General features: G+C 38.5%; 1 protein-coding gene across 2 annotated transcripts in view; it reads left to right on the top strand.

Annotated features, from left to right (window-relative positions):
* The window catches only part of LOC102227098 (proto-oncogene tyrosine-protein kinase Src), a 28,135-nt gene extending 12,067 nt beyond the window's left edge, over window positions 1-16,068 (top strand). The window contains exons 3-13 of one of the 2 annotated variants that reach the window (XM_005807545.3): window positions 1,424-1,523; window positions 2,643-2,660; window positions 4,250-4,348; window positions 4,576-4,679; window positions 8,571-8,720; window positions 8,814-8,969; window positions 11,709-11,888; window positions 12,043-12,119; window positions 12,198-12,351; window positions 12,431-12,562; window positions 13,485-16,068. In XM_005807545.3, coding sequence (XP_005807602.1) covers window positions 1,424-1,523; window positions 2,643-2,660; window positions 4,250-4,348; window positions 4,576-4,679; window positions 8,571-8,720; window positions 8,814-8,969; window positions 11,709-11,888; window positions 12,043-12,119; window positions 12,198-12,351; window positions 12,431-12,562; window positions 13,485-13,693 — 1,379 coding nt within the window. In that variant the 3' untranslated portion in view covers window positions 13,694-16,068. The remainder of the gene's footprint in view (window positions 1-1,423; window positions 1,524-2,642; window positions 2,661-4,249; window positions 4,349-4,575; window positions 4,680-8,570; window positions 8,721-8,813; window positions 8,970-11,708; window positions 11,889-12,042; window positions 12,120-12,197; window positions 12,352-12,430; window positions 12,563-13,484) is intronic. The other variant, XM_023324802.1, reaches the window with a different exon arrangement.
* The last annotated feature ends 206 nt before the right edge of the window (window positions 16,069-16,274 follow it).

The raw sequence follows: 16,274 nt of genomic DNA, 5'->3' as shown, positions 1-16,274 counted from the left end.
AGAGAGACTGTAGTGCATCTCCAGCAGTGATTAGGTGAGAGGCAGGCTCACTCTGGACAGGTTGCTAATTTACAACACAAAGAAACGAGACGAGTAGCCATGCGCACGCACACACAAACATGCGTGTCCAAAAACATGCGTGTTTTTAGTCCATGTTTTTGGACTGCAGTGCCTGAAGAGAATCTACAGACACATCCAGATGACATGCAGACTTCATGCAGAAACTCCCATCTGGTATTTGAGCCCAGGACTAAGTCTGTTGCAATAAATCAATTAATTGTTTAATAAATTAAAATGAGCTTGAGAATTTGTATGATTGTTTTCTCTTGTGTCTATTTCGTTCCACTGAAGACTGGATTACAGTCTGGTGCATTGGTCTCAACTAGCCCCTTTTTTAAGAACAATTTTGTTTACAGAAATGTCAGCATCCATTTAATTGTTTCAGTTGTTAGATGTTCTTTTGAAATGAAAGTTTATTGATTTTTGAAAGTGACATAATAGTGGCATAATAATGCAATAATTTAATTTATCAGCCAGCAAAGTTTGTTATTGTGACAGGCCTAGCCAGGACCAACAGAACTTGCCTTTGTCTAGAAATGTAAAATCTAAAAAGTGATTAGAGTGAGTTTATTTCTGCTGAGTACATATATTTGATAACCGCAAAGAAGTAGAAGTATAAAAGGAGAAATAAAAGCACAGAATATTACACAGTGACTAAAAATGTAAAAAGAACCTAGCTTTTACCATTCGGTTTTTCCAGATAAAAATAATCTATATATATCTGCGTATTGGTGATTGGTTATTTTAGAGGTTTCAAACAAATGTGACAAGGTCACATAAAACATTTTGACTAATTAACTGTTTACAATCATAACTGTTCAGAAAACTAAATAATTTTTAAAAAATGGTTTAAATCTTTATTTTCTTCTTCAAGCAGACATGAAAGCTTGTTTTTAACATTTTAGCTTGAATTGCTGCAGTGTCCAGTTTTCACCCAGGAGTGTTTAAGCTGTCTGGACCAACCAGATGGTTGGGTTAATGTTGCTTCATGCAGAGAAAATGACCTGCTGGTGTATCAGCAGCAGCCTTCCTAACTACTACACTCTGTCATGCATCTAATGAGCTAATCGATGATTGCCTTGAGAGCTTGGGTTTAAATAACTGATTTGTTGAAGCCTACAAGTACAAAATCCTGCTCAAATACAGAAAATAACTTAATATATCAATGTCCTCTAGAAAAGATGAGCCAGAGACAGTCTGAGTGTTAAAATTTCTATTAAACGCTGACAAATGGTTATTGTTCACAGATACAATCAAGTCTAAATAAAAAAAGTCATTCAAGGCTTTCAGGCAAAAACATTCTGTCCTTTTGTTGAGTCTTCAGTCACATTTGTTTAAATAAGCATTCCTGGATTTCTTACAGGAGGCGTCACTACATTTGTGGCGCTGTACGACTACGAGTCGCGGACAGTGAGCGACCTGACCTTCAGGAAAGGCGACCGGCTGCAGATTGTGAACAACACGTAAGCGTCTACAGCCGATTCCATCATTCCTTCGCAGTATAACTAAGAAATAAGTAGATGCCTGAAAAGAGACACGGTATGTTTCTTCTTCATGAGCTGTCACCGTTTCCAGAGGTTTCGATGGGATCTCTGTGACACATTTGGGTCAGATTATGATGGGAATAATCATTACAGTAACTGAGCACATTCGTCTAGTCTGTTGGTTGAATGATTGGCTTTCCAGCTGATTTTAGGCCACGAAATGAGATACCCGACTCCACTTTTCTACTCTCATATGCTGGATGTGTGCTATTACAGATAATTGCATACACACGCACGCACACACATTATCCTAAGGTAGACTCCAAAAGTCAGCCAGACAGTTAATAACAGCATGCTATCATTCAGCAAACTGAGGAATGCAGGTTTTACTCTCTAAAACTTACATTTTCCTCATGTATTTGTTCTGATACCTGTGAGTTCAGCTGTTTTGTTTTGAAATGAACAGAGACAGCCACAGTGAAGGGTTGGAGCTGGGACCCGAGGAGCAAACCCTCCCTTCTGTTTACTGAGGCGGAGGAGAAGACCATTTTGCTAATGTGTCCTGCTTCCTTTCGGGCCATCCCCGTAATCTTTAAGACTCTTCAAAGAGAGCACGTCACGCTGAGATGCAGCCTCGCAATTCTTCGATGCAGATTCCACCTGAAAATGTAACTTCCCAGCACATATTGAACTCTGGAGTTGTTTTAGTGAGAAGTAAAGAAGAAAGTGAATATTGAAATTAAGAAATAACATTCCAGACATCCACATACAGATGTTTAAATTTAAGACAATTATTATTTTTTTTTTACTTTTTCTCTCATCTTCTATCATAAAATCTGTTCTGCAGACAAAATTTGCAACCAGTTCATTTCAAAGCCAAATATTTTAAGGACAAATAACGAAGCATTTGTCTGCTCTGTGTTTATGAAGGTTTTGTTTTATTCGATCAGACTAAAAACAGGATAAAATAGACGTTCCAGCTCCTTCCTCTGCTGTGCTGCTCGCCGTTCTTTGTCTCTTTGCTGTGTTTTGATGCGTCTGCTGTGTCTGTTATCTCTCTTTCTCTCTTCCTTTCTCTTGCTTCATGGTTTCTCCTAGGAAAAAGTACAGCTTCAGGTCAGTATTGTTACCTCATGCAACCTTTTGCTCTGTCCCTTTTCTGTGTTTACTTATTTATTTATTTGCTGATAAATGGATTTAAATGGATAGTCTCTTTGTTAGACCACAAAGTTCTTTCTGAAATCACACCTAAAATAGTTTTCTACGGTGTTGCTTTCTTTGTACATAATGGATGCTCCTGAATATAAAAAGATTTATTATGTAAATCAGCGAAGTAGAAGCTTACCTGGGTTATGTTTTTTTTTTTTGTCACTATTTGAACTTTGGTGTTGTTCAGGTTATTCATATAAGCATGTTTTCATTTTTACTTTGATAAAACTATCCTGGTGTTACAAAATATGGTATAGGTTGTAAGACAGTTTGGAACACAACAATTAAGAGGGAAACTTTGCTAAACTACTAAACCCAGCACAAATTGTTCATATGTTTCATAAATAATAAATAAAATGACCCCTAAGGCACTCATGATGCAGCCCTGCTTCTTAAAAGACCAGGTTAGTGTCTATATAGGAAAGTGTGTATGTACTTCAAAAAGTGTGAAAACTTTTGTAAAGTGTTCAGTGTAGTCTATTGGACTTTTTATACAATGATCCAACACAAAGTAATTCATAGTTGTCGAAGAAAATTTCACTTTGTTTTCAATAAATGAAAGAATCTGTAAAGTCATCTACGTATACGTGTGTAAATATAATATTTGACTTATATTTTACAAAGAAGAAAGTCTGTGGAAGTGCAAGGCTGGTAAAATCCCAGAAGACCTGCAGCTGTGACTACAGAAAACACACACCACCCTTTTTAGACTTTTTTATTGTTACTTTTTGAAAAGCAGTGCGTCATTTTCCATCCTCATTCCAAACATCCACTACTTTGTGTTGGTCTGTCGCATAGAATCCCAATAGAGTAAACAGATGTTTGTGGTTGTAACGTAGCAAAATGTGGAAAAAGTTCAAGGTGTTTTTTTTATAAATTTCTGACACATTCACCCAGAACTCCAAATATTTCTAGTACACAAAAGCAGATACTGTCAAAGTTACACAGGAGGTAATGCTAACTACACTTTATTTTTAATAATCAAATGATAAACTCTCCATGAGCTAAGCAATGTTTTTTATGCAGACATTTGGTATGACTGATAGTTGGACAGGAAATGTAAGCTAAATTATGGGAACCACTTAATGCTCCAGTTCAGGTCTGCACTTCTTCTTATCAGAGTTTGTATTGAACTGAATTAACAGATGTACAAACACAGTAAATATGTTTTCATAACGATATACATTTTTCAGTCAAAGCAGTTGTTAAAGTTTCTTTTCTGTTTTTATTGCCACGGGGAAGCTGGAGGCAGTGGAGATGTAAAGACACTGTTTTTATTTGGCATCTATACAACACAATAACATTTTATACACAACAACACAAAGAAGAAAATAACCAAATCTAAAAAAATGAAAAAATTTAAATAAACGTCCTTTACGTCACACCATACAGTTTTTTTCAAGGTTTATTCTGTGCAGCTCCTCATAAATGTTTTGTTCCTTTTTTGTTTTTGTGTCCTAACTTTCTGGCTCTTCTTTCTCTCCTCCGCCCTATAGAGAAGGGGACTGGTGGTTCGCTCGCTCGCTCACAACAGGAGAAAGCGGTTACATCCCCAGCAACTACGTGGCTCCGTCCGACTCCATCCAAGCTGAAGAGTAAAGCACCTTTTCTGTGTCACTCTCGCAGTTACATTTTTTTACCCCACATACATCTATCTATTATTTAAAAGTGGTTATATGTGCATTATAGTAATGAATGCATGCATGTTTGTAATTCAGATGGTTCTGACAGCATTTTTTATATGTTGAGCTCCTCCTGTTCTTTTCAGCAGCTCAGCTGGAGTTTCCTCTGATCTTTCCTTTTCTTTGACCGACTTCGGCAGGTGGTATTTCGGGAAGATCACTCGACGTGACTCGGAGAGGCTCCTTTTGAACCCGCAGAACCGACGAGGAACCTTCCTAGTGAGGGAGAGCGAGACCACGAAAGGTGAGAGAGCAGACTCTGGCTTTGCTTCACTGGCTGCGGTCGTCATTAAGCTTCATCATCAGAATTAGGCCTAATGGCCTCATCTGCAATGACTCATAATGATGTCATAAATCAGCTGCTTTCGGTATATACTGCCCAATTTGGAGCATGTTACATGGCAAAAGCTTGAAAAACGCACATGATTGCTTAAAATTCAATATTACATTTTGAGATCTCATTAAGAAAATGCTGAGCATCAGGTTTAGTCCGGTAGCAACAAGACAATTAAGAGGGAAAACAAGTTGTCAGCTCTTTTAAGTGTCGAACTTATATATTTTCAAGCCAAGAAGCGGTCTTTAAAATAAATATTTTAAAAAGAAGCTCTGTGAAATGTGGTGTTAATTGGAAAGAAATATACTGTACATGTGGAAGATTTTTCTCCAAAAAAATTTTTAGTTTAATGTGACATTTTTGTAAACTGAAGCCATTTTCACTAATGCTTTGTCCAAACTCTAGTTTGTATCATATAAAAAACACAACATTTTACTAAATGTTTAGTTTTTAGTGCAAATATCTTAGAACATTTGAAATAAGACTAAAGTAACTCACAAGAAGCTTTTCAGCAAAACACAATAGTTTGATTTAGGTCAATAATTCTTGAATATTAATAAAACATACTGGTTATTTCACTTATAACATGGAAAAAATGTCTTGTACCAGTGGAATAGTACTTAAAATCAATATTAAGGAATTATTTACTTAAAACAAACTCTTATATCTTGCTAAAAAGTTACTTGTAAGTTAGTTTTTGTCTGATTTCAGTTGTACTGGGATATTTGCACTAAAGACTAAAACTACTTGGTAAGATTTAGTGTTTTTTCAGTGATGCCCTGCAGCTCCTCTTGTTATTTCACACTGTGAGAGCACATCCGCAGCAGAATATGCCCTACCATTAAGGTAGAATGAATGGAGAGTGTGGGGAAAAAGCCTGAATCTTCTCCTCAACATCACTGGTGATTGTGTGCAAAAAGGTTTTGGTTGGTTATAAGCATGCATTCATTTGTTCCCTGATGAGTTGCACAAATTTTCATATAAAATGTAATCTAAAAAAGTAGGTTGTTAAGAAGTTGGCATGTGTTGAAACAGTGTGAAAAAGGCAACTGTTCCCAACAGATTACATTAACATGATATGAGTAAATCTTAAGGGACTACGTTTAAGAACCTCCTAATTAAGTTATTTTATTTCAGCCTTTGGCACACTGCAGCTTTGTTGTCTGTGCTCGTGACAGAGTTGTTGCATCTTTTTCTTAAAATCTGCAGTCAGATCTAGTCTCGGTGATGTAGGAGGGCTTTTGAAAGGCTTGTTTTTCAGAAAGTCTGGGGGGATAAATAAAAGGACTGGAGTGGGTTGGACCTGTGAATGGATAGGGGTGAATCATTCACCCTTAACTAGGTCAGCCTTGAAGGGTGCTGGATTCCCCCCCTCTGGCTGTAAGTCGCAGTATACACTCACACACACACACACACACACACACACACACACACACACACACACGCTGAAGAACAGTGGTAGAGGGGCTTGAGGAGAGAGTGTAGAACTACGAATAAGCAAATCAGAGAAAAAAGAGGGGAGGATCGAGAGGAACAGGAGGAGCTCTGGCAGGAGATTTGTTGCCTCAGGTTACGTTCTGTATTAGCTGTCAAATGTTAGGTTCTCTGTGTGACCGAAATGAGCAGGAGCATGCTGCTGACATGTTGAGACGGCAACAAAAATCTGATCTTTGCACTGCACACGCTGCACACACACTACCTGCATCAATCATTTAGGCTTTATTGGATTTTTATTTTGTTTTTGGAAACTCATTCTACTTCCATAATCCAAATGTTTCACGACTGGCCAAGATTGTAAATTACTTTAAGCCTCACTCCAGGAAAAAATTAATTCAAGCTACATTTGTACAGCAACATGGAAGGCAAGTGGGTGTTGAACTGGTGGAGACGTGCTGCTCTGAATATGCCATGTGGTGTGCAGGCTGGATGTACACTGGGAGCTTTAACTTCTCTGCCCTAGATATTTTTTTCTGCCAGGGAGATAAGATCAGTCAACAAATCTTGAGATAAAAAGTGATTGATTTTGTTTTCTTTTTAGCTTCCCTGTACAAAGAATGTATCCAAAGATGGGTAAATGTCTGAATCAGATCCAAATAGCATTTTTTAAAATCTGAATTATGTTTTATTGACTAGTTCTTTAGTACTTTATCAGTTTGAATCTTTTCTAAATTCCCACAAATGTAATGGATTTAAATCGAGATTGCACTTTGTTGAAATATTTAGCAGTAGCTGAAGGTGCTAAACCACCGGTGACAGATTTTAATCTGCTCAAAACTCCAAAATGGAGGATAGTTATTTGCAAATACAATTTAGATCTTTTATACATTTTGTTAGTTGCAATAAAGTCTTCTAAATATTCAGTAAAAATTTCATTGTTCTGCTGTTTGTCCCATTATATTTGCAACTCAATTGTACAGGTGATGTTTTATTTATCTTAATCTTCTTAAAGCAGTAAAGATCACAAGTGTTAGACAAATGATCTGTGGTTTAGTGCAGTTTGAATTCATGTGCTAATAAATGCTAGTTTGAGAAGCAGGAACTGACTGTGTAAGTAAATATAGGATGCAGCTGAATTACTTCCTGTGCTTTCAAAGCTCCTTAACGAAACATAATGACCCAGAAGTATCTGTATGGAAGCCGTGATAAGAGCTTGTTCCAATCCTTTCAATGCCAACGAAAGGAGGTTCAGTGGCTCCTTTTGTCATCGCTGTTAGCATTGGATCCTCTTTCATGCAATCAAAGGAGATGATGTTTTTCCCATAATTCCCTGCAGCCTTAGCATTCACAATCATTCTTGATTGTTTTCACCCTCAAACAAAATGGAATTCATGTAGAATAGATGGTCAGAAACATAAGTGTGCGCTGATGTGGCTTTTTGTTTAAGATTTTCTTTTAAAAATTAAACCATGTTTAGGAAATAATATTTTACATTTTAAAAGTGGACACTTAGATATTTCGTCTATGAATCAAAATCCTGTAGAGCAGTTGTTTTTAATTATTATTTTATATGAAGCACTGCCTCAGTAAATGCTGGAGGTTTAAAAATTCAAACAAAAAAGGAAATATATATATATATATATATATATATATATATATATATATATATATATAGATAGATAGATAATTTTTTATTTTTTTATTTTCCTTGCCTCTCAACTAGAAGAGATTAAATTCAGTTTTGTATCATTCTACAATTCCATGTTTTGACTTCTGGGTAAGTAAATAGACCTCAGCACTTGTTCTACATTCACTGTCGTCTACTTAAGTTCATTTGGGGATTTGCCGAAATTTTCTGTCTTCTGAGTTTTGGACTTTGCCATTTGGAGCAAAAGTACAGCCAGTGTTACATGTACCAGTTTAAATAAAAACCTTAACTGCAATTTTTGTTTCTTATTATGACTGAATTGCGGTTTTACTAATTATGATCTACCTACAACTTTCATTAATTTTCATTCTATTCTTTTTCTGCCTTTCCTTGACATCAACACATTTTTCTCTACTGTTGTGAAGATTTGCAGTAGTGTTTCTACTCTGTATCTACTCAGCCCCTTTTCTTTCTCATTCTTATTCATGAAAATTTGGATTTTTCATATTTAGTTGGATCTTGTCTCCAGTTCCACAGGACTGAGTTGTAGCTGGCCCGGTTCAGTATAGAGACGTGAATGGACAACATTTTGGATGGTTGGCGATCTTTGGCACTGCTAGTAGGAAACTCCTCAGAGCAGCTGTCGGAGCGTCTCAGAGCCGCCTGGTTTTATTGTTCTGATCCATCTCCGTCTGTTGTTTTGGTTTTGCCCACAGGGGCGTACTGCCTGTCAGTGCTGGATTATGACAACACCAAAGGCCTCAATGTAAAACATTACAAGATCAGGAAGCTGGATAGCGGAGGTTTCTACATCACCACTCGCACCCAGTTCACCAGCTTACAGCAACTAGTCTTCCACTACCGCAGTGAGTATTCAGACAGTACTGGTGGTTCACCTCTTACAACACTACTGTCCTTAATCTGCCTTTTCACTTTGTCTCCTTTCCTTTTTTCCTCAGAGCACTCAGATGGGTTGTGTCATGCTCTGACGGATGTATGTCCAGTGGCCAAACCTCAGACGCAAGGCTTGGCCAGGGATGCCTGGGAGATTCCTCGAGAGTCCCTCCGATTGGATGTTAAACTTGGACAGGGCTGCTTTGGAGAAGTCTGGATGGGTAGGAATCTCTCTTGTACTATACATGGTTTAATATACTGTATATCTAAGGAGAGTTGTTAAAAGGGTGTATTATGTAAAATCAACTTGTTTGAGCTTTACATAATGTTGTATTGCCAAATAACAACATGATGTAATTTGAAATTGAAAATATTTCAATATTTTCAACCTATTGAAAATATGTTGATTGGTGTTTTGATTCCTTCATGCATGACTGAGAAATCCTTTAATCTTCCATGGTAGCCATTCTGGGGATCCTAAATGCCTAGTTCACAGGTGTCAAACTCCAGTCCTGGGGGGCAGGTGTCCTGCAACTTTTAGATGCGCCTCTGCTGCACCACACCTGAATAGACTAATTAGGTCATTAGCAAGGCTCTGGGGAACTTATCTGCACAAGGAGGAGGTAATTAAGCCATTTCATTCCAGTGTTTTGTACCTGTGGCACATCTAAAAACTGCAGGACAGCGGCCCTTGAGGACTGGAGTTTGACACCCCTGGCCTAGTTCCTTTAGGCTAGTGGTAGCAGCAATTAGCAAACACCTGGTGGAACTGGGCTTCTGCTGACCTCATCATGTGAACTACTCATTAGTGAAACGCTCATGAGAACGGTTGTAAACAACTTAACGGAAAAAATGTTGTGAGGATGTGCTGAAGATGGAGTGTCAGAAAATCCGAAGAGCTTCTTATAGACACAGAAACACAATTTCAAGCGTTTAATTATGAAGTCAAATTGCTTTTAAGTCATATATGATATATAGAGCATTTTTACATAATTGAAGGCAACAGATACTTGTTAGTGCTATAAAATCTCACTGTGTGCCTGGAAAATGCATAAAGTGGGCGTGGCCTAGTGTGGGGATGAAGGGAGGAGGTTGAGCTGGTTTGTAGTGAGGATGAGAGAGTCACTGTTGCCAACTTAGTAACTTTGTTGATATGTTTAGTGACTTTTCAGACACCTTTACAGCTTTTTTAAGCATCTAGCTTCATTATTGGAGCCTTTTATTGCAACATGTGAAAGTACCAGCCACTCTGCAGCTTCACTCTGATTAAGAAGTGAGTGCTATGTGATGTAAAGCCATTACCATTGTAAGCAAACAGAAAATTAAACTGCAGTAGCCGCCATTCAACCCAAAGAGGCCAACTCTGAGACAGGTTTTGACAAAATATTGCAAAACAGAACAAATTTACATTAATTATCAAAATTTGCACAAAAACATAACAATAGCACCCTTATTGACCAATGTTGAGAGTTTTTTTGCAAAACAATACATTGATTGGGGTGTGTTTACTCTTTAATCAGTTTTAGAGAGACAGTAGAGACAGTTTCTACCCGATAGCAATAACAAAACTAAATGCAATCAAAAACAACCATTAATCATCATGAATGATGTATGTGAGAATGTGGCTGATCTTATTTATTTGTTTTTTTTGTTTTTCTTACCAGCTATTTGTTAATTCTTACATTGTGTGTGAATTGTGAGACAGTTACTTTTTGTTTTTAAAGCATATGCACTGACTGATGGCACCTTTTAAATTTTGTTGTCCTTGTGACAATGACAATAAAGATTTATCTTATCTTGTCTTATAATGCCTGCTACAAATCAAGTCCTTCCCTCCGATATTGGGTTGCAGGGTTTAGCAGGTCCAGGGTGGAAACCCAAATGAGAGAGCTCCATATCCATGCAGGAGCTCCATATCTACACTCTAAGCCTGAAGACAGACAGCCAAGTGGCTAAAACTGACTTTAGCCACTTGTATTTGGGATTGAGTTCTTCTGGTCATGATCTGCGTCTCATGACCCTAGGTGACTGTTGGAATGTAAACGAACCAGTAAATCGACAGCATTGCATTTCGCTGAGCTCTTTTTTTTTTATCATGCCAGACCTCAGTGGCATGACCATGAGAGGTTCTAGTCTGGGTCTTGCTCCATTTCAACCTCTTTTGTGAACCAGAAGCAAAATGCTTAAACTTTTCCATTTGAGAGATGACTAAAAAGACTGACACCAAAGCAAAAAGAGCAATTTTCAAAATTTATGCTAGCAAATTTTATTTTTCTCAAATTTTTTAAAGGTGACCACAAAAATCATTCTTGGATAATGAGACTTTTGTCTGCTCAGTTCTGCATATTTTGAGCCTATTATAGGACCCCTTGTCACTTTAAATCCAAATGAGCTGCTGTGGCAATGGCCGACCAACTCAACGTTTACACTCACATGGTTGAAAATGGTTGCTAACAGATACAGCAATACATCTTTGAAAAGCAGAAGTAGTGCCTCCTGCAAAATAAACAAGAATGCAACAAATGGTTTCTGGATGGTAAGTAAACAACGAAACACTTGTCTTATCCAGCAGCCATTGTACCAGCTGATAAAACATGCTGGTGCTCTGCTGTGGTTGCTAGGTAACTGACTGGTTCTTTCTTGGAGTTGCTTGGTGAGGTATAGTGCCTTCCGATTTGACAGTTACACTTTGGAGGTTTTTTAAATGGGTCATTTCAAAAATACCAAACAAACATTAACTTGTCACCAAAAGCCAGCTGGATGGTTTTGTTTTGTTTTTTTTTGTTTTTTTTTTATACTTGGGTTGTTTTAAGAACCAGTAGAAACCCAGTTGGAAGTTACAAAAACATTCAAAATGTGTAATTTGCATAATACATCCCCTTTAATGTACATACTCTATAGTTCTCAAAAAAAAAACTGATTCTGTTCTTTATGAGCTGAAGTTCTTGTTTTGTTGACAGGAACATGGAATGGTACAACGCGGGTAGCCATTAAGACCTTAAAGCCGGGCACTATGTCTCCAGAGGCCTTTCTACAGGAAGCACAGGTCATGAAAAAGCTAAGGCACGAGAAGCTGGTCCAGCTGTATGCCGTAGTGTCTGAGGAGCCCATCTACATTGTGACAGAGTATATGAGTCAAGGTAACTCAGGAAGGACTACTCTAACTTAAGTGGGCTACCGAGCCTTAAAAATTATGTTTCTGACATTTGAAATAAGCAGTTCAACTGCATAATTGGCAATGCAAATGAATATTCTTGCAATTTTAAGGAATGCCATGTTGCTCCACATTCACAGGTAGCTTATTGGACTTCCTCAAAGGGGATGCAGGAAAGATGCTTCGTCTGCCACAGCTGGTAGACATGGCTGCTCAGGTAAACCCCTGAACATTCATTCAGTTTTCTTTTGTTTACTTGTGAGGAGTCTGTGCAAAGTCCTGTACGTTCCCTCAGATTGCTGCCGGGATGGCTTATGTGGAGAGGATGAACTACGTTCACAGAGACCTGCGTGCAGCAAACATCTTGGTGGGAGACAACCTGGTGTGTAAGGTGGCCGACTTTGGTCTCGCAAGACTGATTGAAGACAACGAGTACACAGCAAGGCAAGGTAAGTTATCACTACTATCAAAATGAACAATGTTGAATGTTGTGTTTTTAAGTGTTTCATTTAATTTCCATTTTTTCAGGTGCCAAGTTTCCAATCAAATGGACTGCACCAGAGGCAGCGCTGTACGGCCGTTTCACCATAAAATCAGACGTCTGGTCCTTTGGGGTGCTTCTCACAGAGCTCGCAACCAAAGGCCGAGTTCCCTATCCAGGTTAAAGCTTTGCTGAAGATCAAACTCTCCTAGACTTGCCTTCATCAATTGTTCGCTTATCCTTGTAGAATTCTTGGGGGCTGGTGGACATCATTGGGCTAGCAGGGGGGTAACCTTGCACAGGTCACCAGTCAGGCAACATAGTCACAAAGAACAAACATCCATACACACACGTCCTTTACCCAAGAACAGTTTAGAGAGACCAGTGATGTTTTTGGACTGTGCATGAACAGGGAGAGCATAAAAATGTAAGGTCAGGATTCAAACTCTGATGCAGAGCAAAAAAACTAACTCTGGTCCATCTGAAACCATAGATCTCGATTCAGTTGAAGTCAACTCTGGCTCACTTCGAATGAATAGATCAGTGCCAAGCAGACCAGAGAGCACACAAAAAGCAGGAAGTGGACCAACTTGCATAGCATTTTTGTAAATTGAACCAAAATGAACACAAGAGTCTAATAAATCCTACAACCGCTAAAATCTAATGCTACTCCATTTTTGTTTACATTTTGTGAAGAAGGAAGTTGCGCTCAGCATCTTCAAAGGTATTCTTGTAGTTTCCTTTAGTGGTTGTTGGTGCAGCGCCCCCACAGGCGAGGGGGGAACAGGTTTTTCAGTTAGTTTGGATCGAAAGCGAACACACCGGCTCAAAATTTAACAAATGTTGGAACTTTGGTCCCCAATCAAACAGAGTCTACAAGACTGTCAGGTGTGAGAACACCCTTACAATAATCGTTTCTGATTAGAAAAGAATAACTGAATTGATTGCAATTTTACGTGCACATAAACCTCTCTAACTTAAGTTGATGCTGCAGATGGAACCAACTGAATCCATTAGACTTACTCTAAATGAGTAAACCTTGTAGTCTTACTGTAATTGGGTGTAAGAATTCCTAAAGTGACTTCTTGTTTCTCTTTGCAGGTATGGTTAATCGAGAGGTGCTTGACCAGGTTGAGCGTGGCTACAGGATGCCTTGCCCAGCAGAGTGCCCCACTTCCTTGCATGACCTCATGCTTTCCTGCTGGAGGAAGGATCCTGAAGAGAGGCCTACATTTGAGTACCTGCAGGGCTTCCTAGAAGACTACTTCACCTCCACAGAACCCCAGTATCAACCTGGGGAGAACCTATAGAACCGCAAACTGTATCACACCCAAATGGGGAGTGGGGCCTCAGCACTGAATGATCTGCACTAACCGACCTCAGAGGAGGATCTGAGACTGTGAAACTAATCTGTGAGGAACTTCTTCAGTGGAAACAAAACCGAGACGGAAAGCTGCAGAAGTCCCTCTGTGTGCCGTACAGGAACTGCTACAGAACAACCCGGAGAAACCGGTGTTCTGGAAGCCATCACAGTCGACCCAAGTTCTCCTGCTGGTTATCCTCCGACTCAGATCAAACTGAGAGACTTGCAGGCAAATGTTTATGTGAGGTGCAACGGATGTGAAGAGGAACCAAATCAGGACACACAGAGTCGGTGTATAAAGAACAAACTTCAAGATGAGGAGAAAAAGGAAAGAGAAGAAACGTCAAATTAATTATGAGCTGTTATGCGTGAACTTGCCCTTTTTCCATCTCTTCACCATCATGTCATACCTTTTCCACCCACACAAGAGCGCTACCACTGTGGCTCAGGTGCCAAAGGAAAACTCCTTCTCTATATCTGCTCTGCCGCTCTTCCTCTCTCTCCCTCTCAGTCTTTCAGTTTCTCCCCAGTTTTCTTCAAGTGCTGCTTCTTTAAAGTGTCTCAGCTCTGAAACTCTGCATCTTTATTGTTCAGTTTAGTTGGCCAGCCTGTTTCCTGTGGTGGAAAACATTTAATGTCAGACGAACTTGCTATGTTTGCTTTATTTTGTGTGTGTGTGTGTGTGTTTTTCAATAGACAAAATTGGTAAAATCCCAATCAGTGATTGCCAGGACAGACGTGCAGGTTCTGTGACGTTAACATCAACGTTACGATTGAGGCCTTTTTCTCCTGTTTAATCATGCTGGTTCCAAACCTCCATTAAAACGTCTCTGATGCAGGTGGTGCCTGAATGCGTATTGTTTTGATTGATCTCAATTAGCTGTAAAAAAAAATCTTAAAGGATCAGCACTGTCAGAGGCGCGCTAAAGGGCATTTTTAATAGATTTCACAGCACAAGTATCTAAGAAATGAATTGGGTAACTTCTGTCAAGCAGTTCTGTGCATAGCCTGACATGGGTATCTGACCAATCATATTAGTGGTAAATATCTAACTCAACATGAGGAATGAATTTCTTGCTTATGTACATATAAGCTGTTATGCTGGCAGAACAACCTTATAACATTAGCTGAGTAATAGATGTTTTTTAAACATCATAAATAAAATATGCAACTTGGAAGCCCTAAAGAAACCGGTAAACCTCTGAACAGGTAAAACTAATAAAGCTGTTTGAGTTTATTTTGAAGCTTATTAGCATGCTTTTGTGCTCGTCTTTTCTTGACTATTGGTTGGTTTTTACTTAAGCTTTATATCCTTCTGTTCATTAAAAGTTCTGCTGAGATTGTGGGATCATTTACAGAGAACATTCTCATTTTTCTGGGTAACTCCACTGCTGTACATATTGTAGCTTTTTAGGCTGGGTTTTTGCACCCCATCTTTCACTTTCCCAAGGCAGGTTTGTGTGCAGGGTGCTTCATACTTCACTTTAGAGCAGAAGAGCTGTTTTTTGTTTTGTTTTGTTTTGCTTGCAGAGTTGACATAAACCATGCAGCAATAAGACATGGAGTTCCCCGAACAGTTGCAAAACCATACCGACAATGACTCATTTAAACAACCAGTCTGATGCTGAAATCACAGGGAAGTGGTGTGGGTTGTGATGTTACCATATGATATTAATAATAAGGTCAAAGATGTAAATATTATCTTAATCAAATGACTGTGACGATCATGTTATGTTTTTTGTGTAGCTTTTTCATTCGTTTCGCTTCTTGAGGTTTTTACACTGACACGCCTAATCAATGCTTAACCGATATTGATGTCCTACTGTAAACTGGGCTGAAAAAAAAATTTTCACTTTTTGTTCTTGAAACTTCTGTTTACATTTCAAAGGACAATTCACTTTTGGGCGAGAGCATTTTGTGTAGTCTGTGCTTTTCTTTTTTTAGACTGGGAATTACCCCATCTATGTGGACACTGAGCCACCAGTAAGTCACTGGAGCAATGGGGAAGGAAGCAGGCTTATGACAGAATGACTAACTCTTAGGTCAGACTGGATTTTATGTGCCATATTTAAAAAAGCGTCTCATTCTTCCCTTTTCTTCATTATTCAATTGTTTATAAATCTATGCAGTTTCAGTCTTGCATTCCTGCAACTTCACAGCCATTTTGATCTAAAGTCAAAATCAATGATCAATGACAGTGTGAGCATTTTGTAAGGACTTCTTTCATTTATCTATTTTTGTTTTTATGTAACAGGATTGATATAGGTATTGTGCCACTTTATGTTGATCTTTAAATGTGCAATAAATTATATTTGAAATGTGTTTTGATAAGGGTGAGTGCTGGTGACGGTTTACAGCTGTTTGCTTGATGGGTTGTCTCACAGGTCAAATGTTGAGGGAATTTAACATGTCATGGGAAAATCACCAATTCAGGGAACTACAGTATGTGCATTGCAAAGAAGAAGTTGCTAAAAACCTTTTCTTTTCTTTAAGGGTTAAAGTTTTTCAAAGATTAAAGTGCATAGAAC

The sequence above is a fragment of the Xiphophorus maculatus genome, chromosome 20 (assembly GCF_002775205.1).
Source record: "Xiphophorus maculatus strain JP 163 A chromosome 20, X_maculatus-5.0-male, whole genome shotgun sequence".
Lineage (NCBI taxonomy): Eukaryota > Metazoa > Chordata > Actinopteri > Cyprinodontiformes > Poeciliidae > Xiphophorus > Xiphophorus maculatus.
Note: the sequence above shows the minus strand (reverse complement) of the source record. Positions and strands in the feature narration are given on the sequence as shown.